Raw genomic sequence first — 15553 nt, forward strand, 5'->3', positions numbered from 1 at the left:
AATGGCCCCAGTCAGTTGTGTCTAGAGGCTAATCATGGACTGGTGCTAGAGCAAGGCTGGCTTCAAGGCTGCTGCTGTTACTAGGAGAGGCATAGACTACATAATGGCTTTAACACTTCAGCCAAGGACTGTCTGGTTCTAACTGAGACTGGCCATGTGTCCTGCCTCAGTTAACCTACTCGTCTATAGCTCTGCTGACTACTGTATTTCAGAGAAGCATTTACCATTTTAGCAGCACGGGGGGGGGGGGAGAGATTAATAACACAGTAGAAGAGGAAGCATCAACAGTTACTTACTTCCCTGCTGTCAATGCCCAAGGGTCATATTCACTAACGAAAGAGACAAATGACCTTTCAACAAACAGAACATATTGCTAAATGATTCATTTACTACAGTTCTTCTTCACACGGAATGGCGACATATGGTGTGACAACCACGTTATTTACCTATATGCAGTGTATCAAAACAATGTGAATGGTTACACCAAATATACTCTGAGGAGCCATTAATGCAACAGACCGCCCAGAACACGTACAAACGGTTGTGTTAGTCTAAATGCTAATGAGCGTGTCTATTGAATGGGTGCAGTGGACAGATAAAACAACTTGTGTTCCACAGGCTTTATCTCGTAATCTAGGCCCTCCACCAAATCCTCCCTATACAATAGCCAACGTGGTATAATCGATCGCTCTGGAGACGAGCTCTACGGTTCAGGCCCTCGACCCCTCATGCTTCTTCCCAGCAGCAGACGGTGGACAGTGTTGTTGTGCTCCAGTAGCCTATTGTTTTGGGGCTTGAGCTCCCTGCTGGGCTTCCTAAGCCTGAAGCTGTCTGTCACATTGTCACACTGACCTCTGGTCACTCAGTAGCCCTGATCACGCCCAAGAGAGAGCTGACCCTCAGGAGCCCGAGAAAGCCCCTGGTCTGAAAAGCCCCTCTCTTTTTAGATACACCAGCCAAGGCAGGGGTGGACAGTGCAGGAGGATCACAACTGGGGTTGATCCCAGTTGATCCCAGGGGGCCCACATGAAAGGTTTCCCAGAGCCCCATAGAGATCATATAATTGATTTTATATGTCCTGAGCCCATAGGTGGGAGGGCTGGTAAAACTATGGTTCTGAAATTACTCTGGACATCAGTGACCAGAACTTTTTCACAGTGCTTAGTTCTTAAGTGCTTAGTCTGTGTGTGTTTGGCTGTTTACCTCAGTATTATACATCTTATGGTATTACTATATAGCTACTATTTCCAGGTATTATACTGAAAGGTCGCAAATCTCTCGCTCTAAATATGTGTAAGGAGCCCAAAGCGTTCTACAGTACAAGACCTCTAAGCCAGTTAGACACAAATACTTTTTGTTTGGTTTTACAGTTGCCTTGCCTCTGTGGTTTGACTGACCTGTGATGCAACCTACTAAACAGCAAAACCCAGCTCTGCTGCTGAGGAAAAATGCACGGCAGTTACATAAACAGAATACCCATCCAGTATACCTCCACAACCTGTGTGTGTGTGTGTGTGTTGGGGGAGGGTGGTGGGGGTTTATCACGAGAACAAAGGCCCCCCCGTATGAACCCTGAGGTAGAAATGACACAACAAGCACCCTCGGGCAACACAGCAGTGTCCCAACAAATCACAACCACTTGCACAGCAGGAGCCAGACAAAAGCACCAGCAACAACTGGTTAGCCTGGGGCCAACTCCTCATATCCAGCTTTTGGTGTGTCTGTTTCTCTGGCTAACAAGGGCCCATTCAGTAAACCTACTACTACTCGAAGCACCTGTGGGCAGAGGACGGTGGTGGTCTAAGTGGCGCCTCTGAACAGTTTAGTTCCTCTGACATAAGACAGGACAGGCTAATGTAATCAAGAGTAAACAAACAAGTGCATGGCTGACTGGCTGCTTCAGGGGACTAGAACCTGTCAGGGCCACACTGCTGCCAAGGCTTCGAAGGACACAAAGATGCCTTGTAAATAACGAATCCAATGTCTGTGGTTACACTTTCCCCAGGGAGGAGGCAGAGAGCAAACAGCATTTGTCTGCTTTTAGAAACCTGGGAACATACAGTAAAAAAAGCATGCAGTAGGCTACCCTTGAGGACAGTAGTAGAATTATACTTACATGTCTGTAACCCTGGGAAATATCCCCGGATATGTCGCCCGCCACTGCTTTGCATCCTGCCGGACAGTACTTCCTGTGGGGGTAGACAACAATAGACACCAGAGGACACCGACATTACAACACCGTAAGTGGACAAAATTGACTTAAATGGAGACGTATAAGATACTGGAATCTAAATTGTAGAAATATTTCAGAATATTGAGGAAATGAGAAGCCCATCTTTGACTAGTTGATGGGTAACAAGGGGAAATGTTTTCCATTAAGGTCCATGATCAATCTAGTAATCTATTGCCATTACAGTTCATCAAGGACACAAAGGAAGACATCTGACTGGTCGTCGACACACACCCCTACATACGAAACACCCTTACCTGTACTTTAAGTCGGAGAAGTGACTGCCTTTGTCTAAACATGTCAGCAGATCTGAGGGGGAAGGGGGGTGACAGGAGAGGGAAGAGATACAATGAGAACTAAAAATATAAATCTGACCAGAGGCTTCAGAGTAGAGCAGACAGAGGAAGCCAGCCCTGTGGAGCAGAAAGGACCATAACAGGACACTATTAGAACAACAGGGTGAAGACCCTGGTTCCTTCCCTCCCTCTGGGATAAAGATTAGTGTACACACACACACACACACACACACACACACACACACACACACACCACTTACATGCTGACCAAACCGGCCATGTTGCAAGCGTTGCAAAATAAATGTACACCTACATATTATTCAATAATTTCATCCAAATTGCTCACACGCGTCTGCCTAGCCAGGCCCAAAAATATAACTTCTATTTTAGACACTTGATGCGAGAAGTCCCACTTCCACGTAGGTGATTGAAAGATGAAAAAAGTCAACACTCATGTCCAGTTGGTGGCGGTAACACACCTTAAAGTTGGTAGGCCAACTGCCATATAAAATCCACAGACGAAGGATCAACGAGGAGAGACAAGGTTTCCCTGTTTTATATGTGGATTAATTGTCGGAGTAGAGAACACACAATTTTGTATAACTCAAAATGGGCCAAAAGTCTACAAAGATACAGCAACAAAAAAAAATGGACCATATAGATTTCAGGTGAAACAAACAACCCAATGGACACACGCACGGAGACGGTTTGGTCAGCATGTTATCCACCAACGGTCATCTACATTATGCTTCGGATAACAACAACGGTGGAGACAGGGATATCCATCAAAACCAGTTTGCAAACTGACACCTATAATCTCCTGGATCAGCACACTGTGTGAAATGTGTGTCTTATTCAACTTGGCCTGACTGACAGCGGTCCACGCTGTGTTTGGAAACGATGCCTGTAGAAACAGCCCCAAGTTCACCCTGCGCAGAGAAACGAAGAGGAAAGGCAAGCCGTGGCATATGGCAAAGCTGATTGGTTTTCCCGGGAGCACTGTCTGTCCGGCAAACCAAGAGGGATGGAACAGGACACAGGTGCAACAGTCAGACTCTGGTGTTCAATACTAAAACAGCATAACCGTTAGTTTAGGAGGAAGAGCTTCAAACCTCTGTTGTCCCCGGTGGAGTAGGAGAGAAGAAACCCTCGGCCGGAAATGTGACGCCCGCTGCGGAACTGTACGATGACCTCATTGGTGTCTGTGTGCATCTCTCTGGGGTAGGACTTCAGGCTGCCACAGAATGTCCCATACACTGCAACCGGAGAGAATGGCAGGTTTTTCAAAACAACCAATGACCTGCATTCATCTGAATATTGACAGAAATGTGACCTTATTTCATATTCCAAATTACCAACACAAGACGGTGCCACCAGTGTTTTCCCTAAGTGCCGGCCAAACAGCCGGTAACAGACTCATTTTCGGCCGGCTACTTTTCCCACTTCATAAATTAACTAGGCTACTTTTCATTTAAAAGTACGCTAGTACTTTTGTCAGAAATGTCTGTTTAGCCCTCTCCCGCTAAAATGAATGATATGCCTTGTCATCTTTAGATAAGTGAGCGATGACAGAGAAACTGCTGGTTTGTCAGTCTCCTGGCTGTCTTTCCTCTTCCGTACCTGTGTACATTTTGTGCGCCGTGGTTGGTTGCAGTAAAATGTATTTTCAGGATGCTTCTTTATCGTCTCCTGTGCGTGAATTTACACGTCCTAAGTGGTAACTTAGCCTAATTATTGTTTTGTGGCACATTCATGTGTTTTCTTTCACATGTTTCATATAGCCAGCCACAGAGACGCGGTGCACAGGCTACTTACAAACCATGTGTTTGATGCATTTGAGACCATTCCACTTATTCCGCTCCAGCCATCATCACGAGCCTGTCCTCCCCATTGAAGGTGCCACCAATCTCCTGTTGTGGACTGGGGAGCTAACAACAGCCCAGACAGCTCTAGCAAAGAATGAATAAGCGGAGCAGGCACTTTGATCTTAGCACTATAAAAAGGGGGCTGCACTGACAGACTTGATCCTCTCACTCATGTGAGACACATTTGATAGAAGTAACAAAAATTCTCGTACCGAACTGTGTGGGGTTTTTAAATAAAAAAAAGTACACATTTCGTTATACCGTGAATCTTACTGTTCCCATTCTTAGAAAATAGTCCTGATCATATAGGACTAGACAATATCCAAAACTATTAAACAAAACACTGAATTCATACAGTACATTTTCAGTCATTTTAATTGTCTTTCTACTCAACTCTTCTACCAATGTTGGAGGTAAAATAGTTTAGTTGTGTATTTCAGAATGAATCAAAGCATTAGAGTGTAACAGAGGCCACCAAAATAGAGCAAAAAATGACATATTATCGGAAAACCCCGACACCATATCTGAGGTCACAGACAAGGTCTGACCTGCTATCTACAGGGTCCCCCCTCCCACCGGAACTGTTTGTCCCTCCAGACCTCACCAACGGGCGCTCTATTTTCAGCCCCAACAAGCCAAGTCACATCATGTCATCTAAACCGCTCTCCCTCTCCCTTTCACACAGGAGGGAAAAAAAGCTTCCCTTTTGTCAACGACAGGAATCTCACTGTAAATAATTTGCAGGGCAGACAAAGAGATGGGAGAGAGAGATGCCCAGGCCAACCTAGTGCCCAGGGCCCTTTCCAATGAGAGGGAACTCAGCCAGTGCTGGTTGTTCTTGGTCTCCATGGCCTTTGTGGATTTTCTTTCACCTGACGGCCATGAGACACGATGCCTCCACCAGTCAACGCCATGGAAGCCACAGCCTCTGGGGTGGAAATCACTATTTCCACCGACTCACGGTACTACACGTCAACAACACCGAGGGATTTCACGATGAACAAATACATTCCTCAACCCTATTGTCCTACGGAACATTAGAAGGGTCATATAAGAAGAAGTGTCAAAAGAACTGAAAATACCACTTTCAAGGTCAGGACACAATTTCCTGTTAGAAAAGTATGACCCGGGAATGGGATACTGTAAACAATGCTAATTCCTATGGATATTTATGCGCAACACACGTTGTGAAACCTGGTCGGTAATGGAATACTTCCACCAGGAAGCTGTTGAGGGGAAGAAGCCAAGGCATGCAGTGTTTCACCACGGAGATTTCCAAGGGCCCTTGACACCCTGGCCTCTGTACTGGTAAACTCAGCCGTGGGCGAGTTGCAACATGGGCATGATAATCATTCACTGCATTAAGATGGATCTGGCAGCTCAACATTACCCTCAGCCCATACCCTGCTCTTCTCCCCAGCCTGCTCATTCTTACTCGCAGTGGCAGGCTGAAGGAGAGACTTCCTGGCACAGTGCTGCATGACAAATGCTTCTGTGTGGGGCTCCGCTAACAGCCGGCAGACGTTTCATTGCTCGTCAGATATACCGTGACTAATTGTCAGGTGAGGTGGCGGTTGCGTCTCACATGTTGTCCACACTTGCGTCACTGTTTCCTTAGATGTGTTCAATACAAAATTGATCGACTTCTAACAAAATGTAGGACAATCAAAGTAAAGAAATTGGAATGAAGATTACATGGAGGGTCAAGGGTCACAATGTCTTACTGTACGAGTCAGTTAAGAGCACACCGTCTGTAAGGCCTGTCTATTCAACTCAAACATTCTACATATCTGCTGCAAAGCCCTGAGCATCTATTCTCGGTTAGTCCATATAATGGAAAGAACAGCAATAAAACTGAGGCGAAACGAGAAACGACAGTCCATTACTTGAAGGTCAGTCAATCCGGAAAATGTCAAGAACTTTGAAGGTTTCTTCAAGTGCAGTTGCAAAAACCCTCAAGCATTATGATGAAACTGGCTCTCATGAGGACCGCCACAGGGATGGAAGACCCAGAGTTACCTCTGCAGCAGAGGATAAGTTCATTAGTGTTAACAGCCTCAGACAATTGGGATTTAACTGCACCTCAAATTGCAGCCCAAATAAATGCTTCAAAGTTCAAGTAACAGACATCTCCACATTAACAGACAGCGACTCCGTGAATCATTCTTGGTTCCAACCTCTGTGTCTTTGTGAGACGCAGAGTAGGTGAATGGATGATCTCCACATGCGTGGTTCCCACCATGAAGCATGGAGGTGGGGGTGTTTTGCTAGTGACACTGTCTGTGATTTATTTAGAATTCAAGGCGCACTTAACCAGCGTGGCTACCACAGCATTCTGCAGCGATACGCCATCCCATCTGGTTGCGCTTAGTGGGACTATCATTTGATTTTCAACAGGACAATGACCCAAAACACAACTCCAGGCTGTGTAGGGGCTATTTAACGAAGAAGGAGAGTGATGAGTGCTGCATCAGATGACCTGGCCTCCACAATCACCAGACCTCAACCCAATTTAAATGGTTTGGGACAAGTTGGACCACAGAGTGAAGGAAAAGCAGACCAGTGCTCAGCATATGTGAGAACTCCTTCAAGACTGTTGGAAAAGCATTCCAGGTGACTACCTCATGAAGCTGGTTGAAAGAATGTCTAGAGTGTGCAAAGCTGTCATCGAGGCAAAGGGTGGCTACTTTGAAGAATCTCAAATATATTTAGATTTTGTTGATCACTTTTTTGGTTAGTACATGATTCCATGTGTGTTATTTCATAGTTATGTCTTCACTATTATTCTATAATGTAGAAAATAGTCCAAATAAAGAAAAACCCTTGAACAAGTAGGTGTGTCCAAACTTTTGACTGGTAGTGTATATTCAAACCCTATCAAAGCACAGATACCAAGTTAACAGAGACTAATAGAATAGTCGTGGGCTTGAATTCTCGGACCAGCAGGATCATCCACACCTTCCTCTTTGTTGTAGTTGCGAACAGCCTCATAGAGACATCCGCACCCTCCTCCAGCTCTCTATATAAATAGTCAAATCTCCCACAAGAACTCTGTCCTTGGCTAAATTATTAGGGATCTGCAGTCTGACATGTGCTTTTCATCTGTGGGGGAGGAACGTTGTGAAGACTGTTCTGTGTAAAACCACCACTACCACAGCTAGCTAGCTAGGTCATACATCAACTCATAGACCCAGAGAGACAATAGCGAAGGCCAAGATGGTTGACTCAGACTCACCATGTTCTCCCCCGTAGCCCCCCTTGAGGACCTTGACGTAGTCCGACTGGCAGTCCCGAGCCTCCACGTCGAGGTCACCGAACCTGATGACTAGGCTGTTGCCCTCTGGCACCTGGATCTTCCACTCACACCAGGTATTGTTGGGGTAGGTGCCCGGGTAGCTCTTAGAGGAGAGGACACCGCTCTCTGGGCCCAGCACGGAGTGGCCACAACCGTCATCTGGACAAAACCATAGGAGAGAAGTCGAGTTAGATTAGGACGAAGCTCCGTCTCTACTTTGTTGTTGTATTTCAGCTACATCGCTGAAGACCTGTTAGACCATGATATGAGGAATGTGTGATGGTGGAGAGAAACCAATAAGATGCAAAGTGCTCTGTCATCTGGAAGGCAAATAAGACATTTTTTTGTAAGACAATCAACATTGTACATTCAGGGCTCAACTTTCACTTCACAACCAGTGAAGAAGACATTTATCTGTCTGCTTGACAACATTACTAATGTCGGCAGCAGGTCTACAAAGAGAACATGCCAGTACATAAAAACAATCACTCATGGTAAGTAAACATTGTGTGAGGGAGACAAGTCAAGACATGCCAAACATACTGTAAAATGTTGCATTGTGTCAGTCAAATACAACGCCTAATGAGAGCTATTTGAAGTCAGTCCTAATTACATCAATCACAGTGAGTCATAATGAACCAATGTCTCATGAGCCAATATCTTCTCCTTAGACCGACAAGTCAAAACAAACAGGAGTTACTTCACAGAAATACCTGCTGCATTTCTGCTTAGGAACGCACAGCATAACACTGACACACAACCTCCAAGAAAGGCAATGCTTTCTCCCTGGAGATCCCCATTGGGTGAAAGAAGAGGTGGGGTGTTTGACTGTCTGAGACGCTCAGCTGCTGGGGCCAGACCAGATCCAGGCTCCTGCAGGTGTGGGGCTGCCCTTTGGCCGTGTGTGTGTGTCAGTGGATCCCACGCCTTGGAGCCCTGGTGACACAGTGGCCCCTGTTTACAGGGTGGTTAATCCACTGTCCCCCAGGGTGTGGCATTAACACCTGTGAAGGCACTAACAGGCCTGCACGGGCCTCATGGCAGCTGTGTCCCACAGAGACCAGTCACCAGACTGCTTCCCACCGACCTTGACCCAGTCCTAGTCTAATCACTTGCGACTTATTGTGGATAGGACATTATTGCTTAGCAATATGATGAAAATTAAACCTCTTATCAAAGTTAAGGTTGAGCTACTAAATTCTTCAATCATACCTATTTATGTCATTCAGATTTATACTGAAATATAAAAACGCAACATGTTAAGTGTTGGTCCCATGTTTCATGAGCTGACGTAAAAGATTCCAGAAATTGTCCATGCGCAAAAAAAGCTTATTTGTCTCAAATGTTTTGTACATCCCTGTTAGTGAGCATTTCTCCTTTGCCAAGATAATCCATCCACCTGACATGTGTGGCATATCAAGAAGCTGATTAAACACCTTGTGCTGGGGACAATAAAAGGCCACTCTAAAATGTGCAGCTTTGTCACACAACACAATGCCACAGATGTCTCAAGTTGAGGTTGCGTGCAATTGGCATGCTGAATACAGGAATGTCCACCAGAGCTGTTGCCAAATAATTTAATGTTAATTTCTCTACCAAAAGACGTCTCCAACGTCGTTTTAGAGAATTTGGCAGTACGTCCAACCAGCCTCACAACCACACCAGTGGCCAGGAGGTAGGGGCTAGGGGTTTGTTTTTGGACTGGGCCCTTAAACTCAGATATATGTGGCACATAAACACTGTCCAGACATCAATGGTAGGTTCTGTGTGATGGTGGAGCATTTTGTATAGGAATAAACATGTATTAAAAAACACTTGACTTGTGGATAAGAATCCCTAAAGTTAGATTATTTCTAAGGAAGGTAAATCAAATTTACCGGAAAAACATTTAAGCAAAATTAGCAGGCCCGTGGACAAATGAGGCTATTAAAAAAACAAGATGGGAGCTCTGGCTTGTCTGGCCAGTCCCAAGCCATGGAGCGGCAGGCACACACAGTGGTCTTTGTGGTCCGAGGCTGAACTAGGTCCAGATGTGAGGCTGGGCGAACAGCACAGCGGGACGGAACATTTTAAAACAGGATGCAGCTACCCACCTGGGAGAAGGTGCAGGAGCGGTGACATCATTACCACAATGGTAGAGGAGGAAATAGACTACACCTATGCCACAGAGCATTACTGACCATAGGTGTGTAAACAGAGAAGGGCAGAGTGAGCCCTGTAACATCAGCTCAAGAGTATTTTCATGTAGTGGTTTGTTTGGGACAATAACAATCAACCTCTGTCTACTGTATGTTTAAGGTCGAACTTTTTTGTCTTTTAAAAAAATTACAGTTAGTCCAGATGTACTTTTTTTAAACACTTGACAGCATCCCCAGCAAACATGACCTAGACATTTTCCGATCCGCTCATATGGGGTGCCTGTGTTGGTGGTCTTTTTTTATGCTCCTGAGATTTCTCATTCATAGCAAGGCAACATTTGTCTATGCAGTGCCTATAGCTAGCTTGACGACTCGCACTGACTAAATTCTTCAGCTATTCTGTCGTTCGCTACATACTTTAGCCCAAAACTCATTGAAGTTGTTTTGTAGTGATGAGTGGCGTTGTACAAAAAGTCCAGAACAGACTCTGGGAAACACACTGCAGTTTTGTCACACAACACAATGCCACTGATGTTAAGGTTTGGGGGAGTGTGCAGTTGGCATGCTGACTGCAGGAATGCCCACCAGAGCTGTTGCCAGATAATTTAATTTAAATTTCCAACGACTTTTTAGAGAATTTGGTAGTACGTCCAACCAGCCTCAACTGCAGACCACGTATAACCACATCAGCTTAAGACGTCAATATCCGGCTTCTTCACCTGCGGGATCGTCTGAGACCAGCCACCTGGATAGCTGATGAAACTGAGTTTGCCCAACCAAAGATTTTCTGCACAAACTGTCAAAAATAGTCTCAAGGAAGCTCTGCGTGCTCATCGTCCTCACCAGGGTCTTGACCTGAATGCAGTTTGGCGTCGTAACCGACTTGGGCAAATGCTCACTTTCGATGGCCACCGGCACGCTGGAGAGTGTGCTCTTTACGGATGAATCCCGGTTCAACTGTACCGGGCAGACGTGTGTGTGTGTGGCATCGTGTGGGGGCGAGCAGTTTGCTGATGTCACGTTGTGAACAGAGTGCCCCATGGTGGCAGTGGGGTTATGGTATGGGCAGGCATAAGCTACAGACAAACAATTGCATTTTATCGATGGCAATGCACAGAGATACCATGACAAATCCTGAGACCCATTATTGTGCCATTCATCTGCCGCCATCACCTCATGTTTCAGCATGATAATACTGTACACAATTCCTCGAAGCTGAAAATGTCCCAGATATTCCATGGCCTGTATACTCACCCATTGAGCATGTTTGGGATGCTCTGGATCAACATGTATGACAGCGTGTTCCAGTTCCTGCCAATATCCAGCAACTTCGCACAGCCATCGAGGAGGAGTGGGACAACATTCCACAGGCCACAATCAACAGCCTGATCAACTCTATGTGAAGGAGATGTGTCACGCTGCACGAGGCAAATGGTGGTCACACCAGATACTGACTGGTTCTGTTCCACGCCCCTATCCTTTTTAAAACGGTATCTGTGACCAGTAGATACACATCTGTATTCCCAGTCGTGTGAAATCCATAGAATAAGGCCTAATGAATTTATTTCTATTGACCGATTTCCTCATATGAACTGTAAGTCTGTAAAATCTTTGAAATTGTTGCATTTACATTTTTGTCGCGGTATTAAACTAAGCATAGGTGGTTTGATGATGTTGAAACATTGAAATGGTGCTGGAATAGTGCAGATAGGTCCTGTTTTCCTTGCAACTTCCGGGTAACTCTCCATGGTTCTAAATCAATAGGTGCTTAGTAATCCGAAAATGTCGGAAACATTAAAAAAAAGAAAGGTTCACCCATTTTGAATATGTACATTGTTTTTGTGCATCTCTGAGTGATGCTCTATCGATTCCCTGGGTCATTTCACGATTATCTGAGTTATTGGCGTTCAAACAGGCAGATATCCAGCCAGTATGATGTAACACTGTTAACCCAAACAGATATTTGACTAAAACATAATCATTTCAAACCTCGCTTACATTTGTATATGATCACATGTTTCTCTATTATGCGTGGGAATACTTGGAAAAGATTTCCCAAATTTAAAAAAAAGCAAAAACACAGAGCTGATTTCCTGGTGTTTTTACAATTAAATTGAGCAGATTAGAATATTTTCTTTGTCTTCTCTTTACAGCAATAGCCATTTCAAATCAAATGTGCAAATAAACTAAACTATATAATAGTCCAGGGAGCCATTTGATTAATTGTTCAGCAGTCTTATGGCTTGGGGGTAGAAGCTGTTAAGGAGCCTTTTGGACCTAGACTTGGCGCTCCGGTATCGCTTGCCGTGCGGTAGCAGAGAGAACAGTCTATGACTTGGATGACTGGAGTCTGACCATTTTTGGGGCCTTCCTCTGACATTTGAACTCCAAACTATGTTTTCCAGCAATTGTATTTAGAAATATTGCGATATTCCTGGCTGGGCCTCTGTTTCACTGACATTCGCAACTCAACAATCATCTCTTTACTATTTGCCACGCAGCGCTGCCCAAATTGCTGGCCCTTTCCGACAGGCTATGCAATTTAAAACAAGCTTTTATTTTAATTTTTTTGAGAAGCTAATGATCATCCAAATCATGCTTTCTGGTGTAGCATTTAGAATCTTTTTTAAATTTTTTGGATTAAATTATTTGATTGATTATTTTACCCCTTTTCGTGATATCCAATTGGTAGTTACAGTCCTGCTCCATCGTTGCAACTCCCGTACGGACTCGGGAGGGGCGAAGGTCGAGATCCGTGCGTCCTCCGAAACACAAGCCGCCCTGCTTCTTGACACAATGCCCGCTTAACCCGGAAGCCAGCCGCACCAATGTGTCTGAGGAAGCACCGTACACCTGACTACCGTGTCAGCGTGCATTGCGCCTGGCCTGCCACAGCAGTCGCTAGTGCGCGATGGGACAGGAACATCCCTGCCGGCAAAACCCTCCCATAACCCGGATGACACTGAGCCAATTGTGCACCCCCCATGGGTCTCCCGGTCACAGCCAGCTGCGACAGAGCCTGGACTCGAACCAGGTTCTCTGTGGCACAGCTAGCACTGCAATGCAGTACCTTAGACCACGCGCCACTCGGGAGGCCCTTCATTTTATTAATTTCTGCAGACAGGAATATGCCAATTAGGCTAACTAACTTGTGCATTTCAATTTACTTTAGGGGAAGCTTAGCCCTATAGATGCGCCGCCTATGCTAATTCCTCCTAAACGGTGTGTATCCTTATTTCACTCCAGGTATACTGATAAACACCAACAAACACATGAAAAATAGAGTAGTAGCAGACAATATAATAATGCAATTTCAATTTAAAATGCCAGCGCATTTCTCATCGTCTCTCCTGATCACCTGGCTGACTACTGCCCTCAGGACAAATATGAAGTATTCATCTCAAACACTCAGAGGGGGAGCCGTGGAAGTAGTCAATGTGACAAACAGGGAGGCTCAACCTAATGCCAGGTAGAGGTGGTGGGGGGAAACACCATCAAGCAATGACTGGAATCAATTCTTCCCCAACTCTATGTTGGACTATAATATGCATCGGACTAAAACTGCTCACTGCATGGATCAACATTAGAATCCCAAAGGCAGCCAGAGAGATTTAGCTGTCTCCTAAACTGACTGCTTGTGAGTGCTAAGGCATGCGTGGCACCACAGTTCATTGTTCAAGAGCCAGCAGCGCCTCCTTGGTAATGAGAGACAATACCACAGGAGCACAGGCACAAAAAGATAACCCAGCTTCTAAGGGAGAATCTCAATTGCATACCCTCGCTTCCTCAAAACCCATTGGATGAGAGATCCAGAGGTCCTTTTCCTCCAATGGGTTTTGAGAAGGAGGTGAGAGGATGCGAGGAGTACGCAATTGAGATGCGTCCAATGGCACGTAGCCTACTATGAGCCTAGAAGGTTACATGAGTACAAAATCGAGCCATGCTGTCACTGTGGTGTGAGAGGACGATCATAGCTAGTATAAACCCAGCTCCAGTCAGCTCCTTCCTTTTGGCAGGTTTGTCACTGGTGAAAGTCACCTACTGTATCTTCTCAAGGATTGTTAGATTACAATTGACGGGTATAGTGTGTTGCCCTACATGTCAACAACATGATAGTTCGAAGACATCCTAACTGACAACACATTTGAATATGTAATATCATGGAAGCCTGCTGACAATCCCATACAAGTAGGGGATTTGCTGTGGAAACGTTGAAACAAACCGTCTCTGCTCAGTAGAAAGGTTGAAATATTTAAGCAGAGTGTGGAGATCAATGAATCTATAAGAGTGCATTTTTAAACTAAAGTCAACAGGCCTTAATGGTTCATCATTGCACATTCATCATCTAATATAGTAAGTACAGCTCAAAGTGTAATGTTTGAAAGACAACTGTTAAAACATGACTGGTTACATTTGAGTTCTCAACATTTTGCATGATTGATCGCAACTTAATGTGGCCTAACAATGATATGTAACAAATGTATGATGCATAAGATACATTGATTGTAGTTATATGCCACACACTATTGTTACATTTGACTGTTGGCAACCCAGTTATCACACACGTAGGCTACTTAACATTCGAGGCTTGTTGAACAGTGTTATTAACCCTTGATCTGCCATGTGGATCAGGCACACCAAAAGTGAATGAAGTCTAGTACAAAGTAAAACGATCAGAACCATGGTGAATTAAATAAATGTCTCTAATCGAATGTAAGGTAACTAGATCTGTTACATCTCATCGGTTGTAGTACAAAAAGTATTGGGTAATCGTGTAAATCATTGTTACTTTAATAACGGTTAGTTTGCTTACCGAGTTTTTCACCGACCGCGGAAAGTATAGACCAAACGACAAAGAATCCATTAACTTTCTTCTTTACCGACATCTCAGCTTTTATCCACAGTAACGCAACGAAGGCGCATATGGAGACACATTTGTTTCGTTTTCATGGGATCATTTCCTTTAGGAAGTTTTGTCGTAATAGAAAGGATCCCAACGCGCTCCGTCTGTTTCTATCCTGCCTGCTTCTCCACAGTATATTCATTCCTTGAATGAACTCTTCCGTGTTTCATCCACAGGCGTCACCCAGTGGTCGGGTCGACCAACCAGTCTGGCCGCCTCCGTGTCGTTGGGGAGAGGGGGATAATTGCTGAGCAGCCGAGAAAAGTAGACGCGCAACACAATTAATAAAAAATAATTGTTGAGTTCAACTGCCCACCCCGGCTGAAAGGTATAGGCCTATGATCGTTAATACTAGGCTTACTTCTTACATACACTATTCTGTAATCAATTGCCAGTTTGCCAACCTACATATTCGAGCCTATTTGATGACAGCAACACTATCACTTAGGTAAGGTGTTTTTTATGTTTAACATAAAGTGATGACCATAGGACAGTGAGGTATGAATGACCCCTGTTAATGTGTTAATTAGATCAAGTTAAATCTAATCAAATAGTATACGTGCTTCTCTTTTGCTCTGTCTCTATGCATCTTTATCCTAAACATTCAAATCTACTTTTGATTGACTGGTGTTATTTCGCTTTAGGGGGTGTATTCCTTGTTTTTTTGAAAAATGTGAATAGAACCAATGCTATTGGTTGATCAACAAGATCTACTTGATCAATGTCTTTACTGTAAAGTAGGGCTACTTTACTGTAAGGGCCATCTCCAAATTGTCCCCCTGCTGCTCTCTTGCCAAAGACAGAGAAGTTATACGCTGTCACACTA

General features: G+C 44.6%; 1 protein-coding gene across 1 annotated transcript in view; it reads right to left on the minus strand.

Moving 5' to 3' along the window:
- dcbld1 (discoidin, CUB and LCCL domain containing 1) overlaps nt 1–14989 on the minus strand; it is a 38895-nt gene extending 23906 nt beyond the window's left edge. The window contains exons 1-5 of the mRNA XM_035774841.2: nt 14638–14989; nt 7627–7845; nt 3639–3782; nt 2488–2539; nt 2117–2189 (exon numbers count right to left, since the gene is read on the minus strand). Of these exons, the coding sequence (XP_035630734.1) occupies nt 2117–2189; nt 2488–2539; nt 3639–3782; nt 7627–7845; nt 14638–14710 (561 nt within the window). The 5' untranslated portion in view covers nt 14711–14989. The remainder of the gene's footprint in view (nt 1–2116; nt 2190–2487; nt 2540–3638; nt 3783–7626; nt 7846–14637) is intronic.
- Nucleotides 14990–15553: the final 564 nt, after the last annotated feature.

This window comes from Oncorhynchus keta, chromosome 8 (assembly GCF_023373465.1).
Source record: "Oncorhynchus keta strain PuntledgeMale-10-30-2019 chromosome 8, Oket_V2, whole genome shotgun sequence".
Classification (NCBI taxonomy): domain Eukaryota; kingdom Metazoa; phylum Chordata; class Actinopteri; order Salmoniformes; family Salmonidae; genus Oncorhynchus; species Oncorhynchus keta.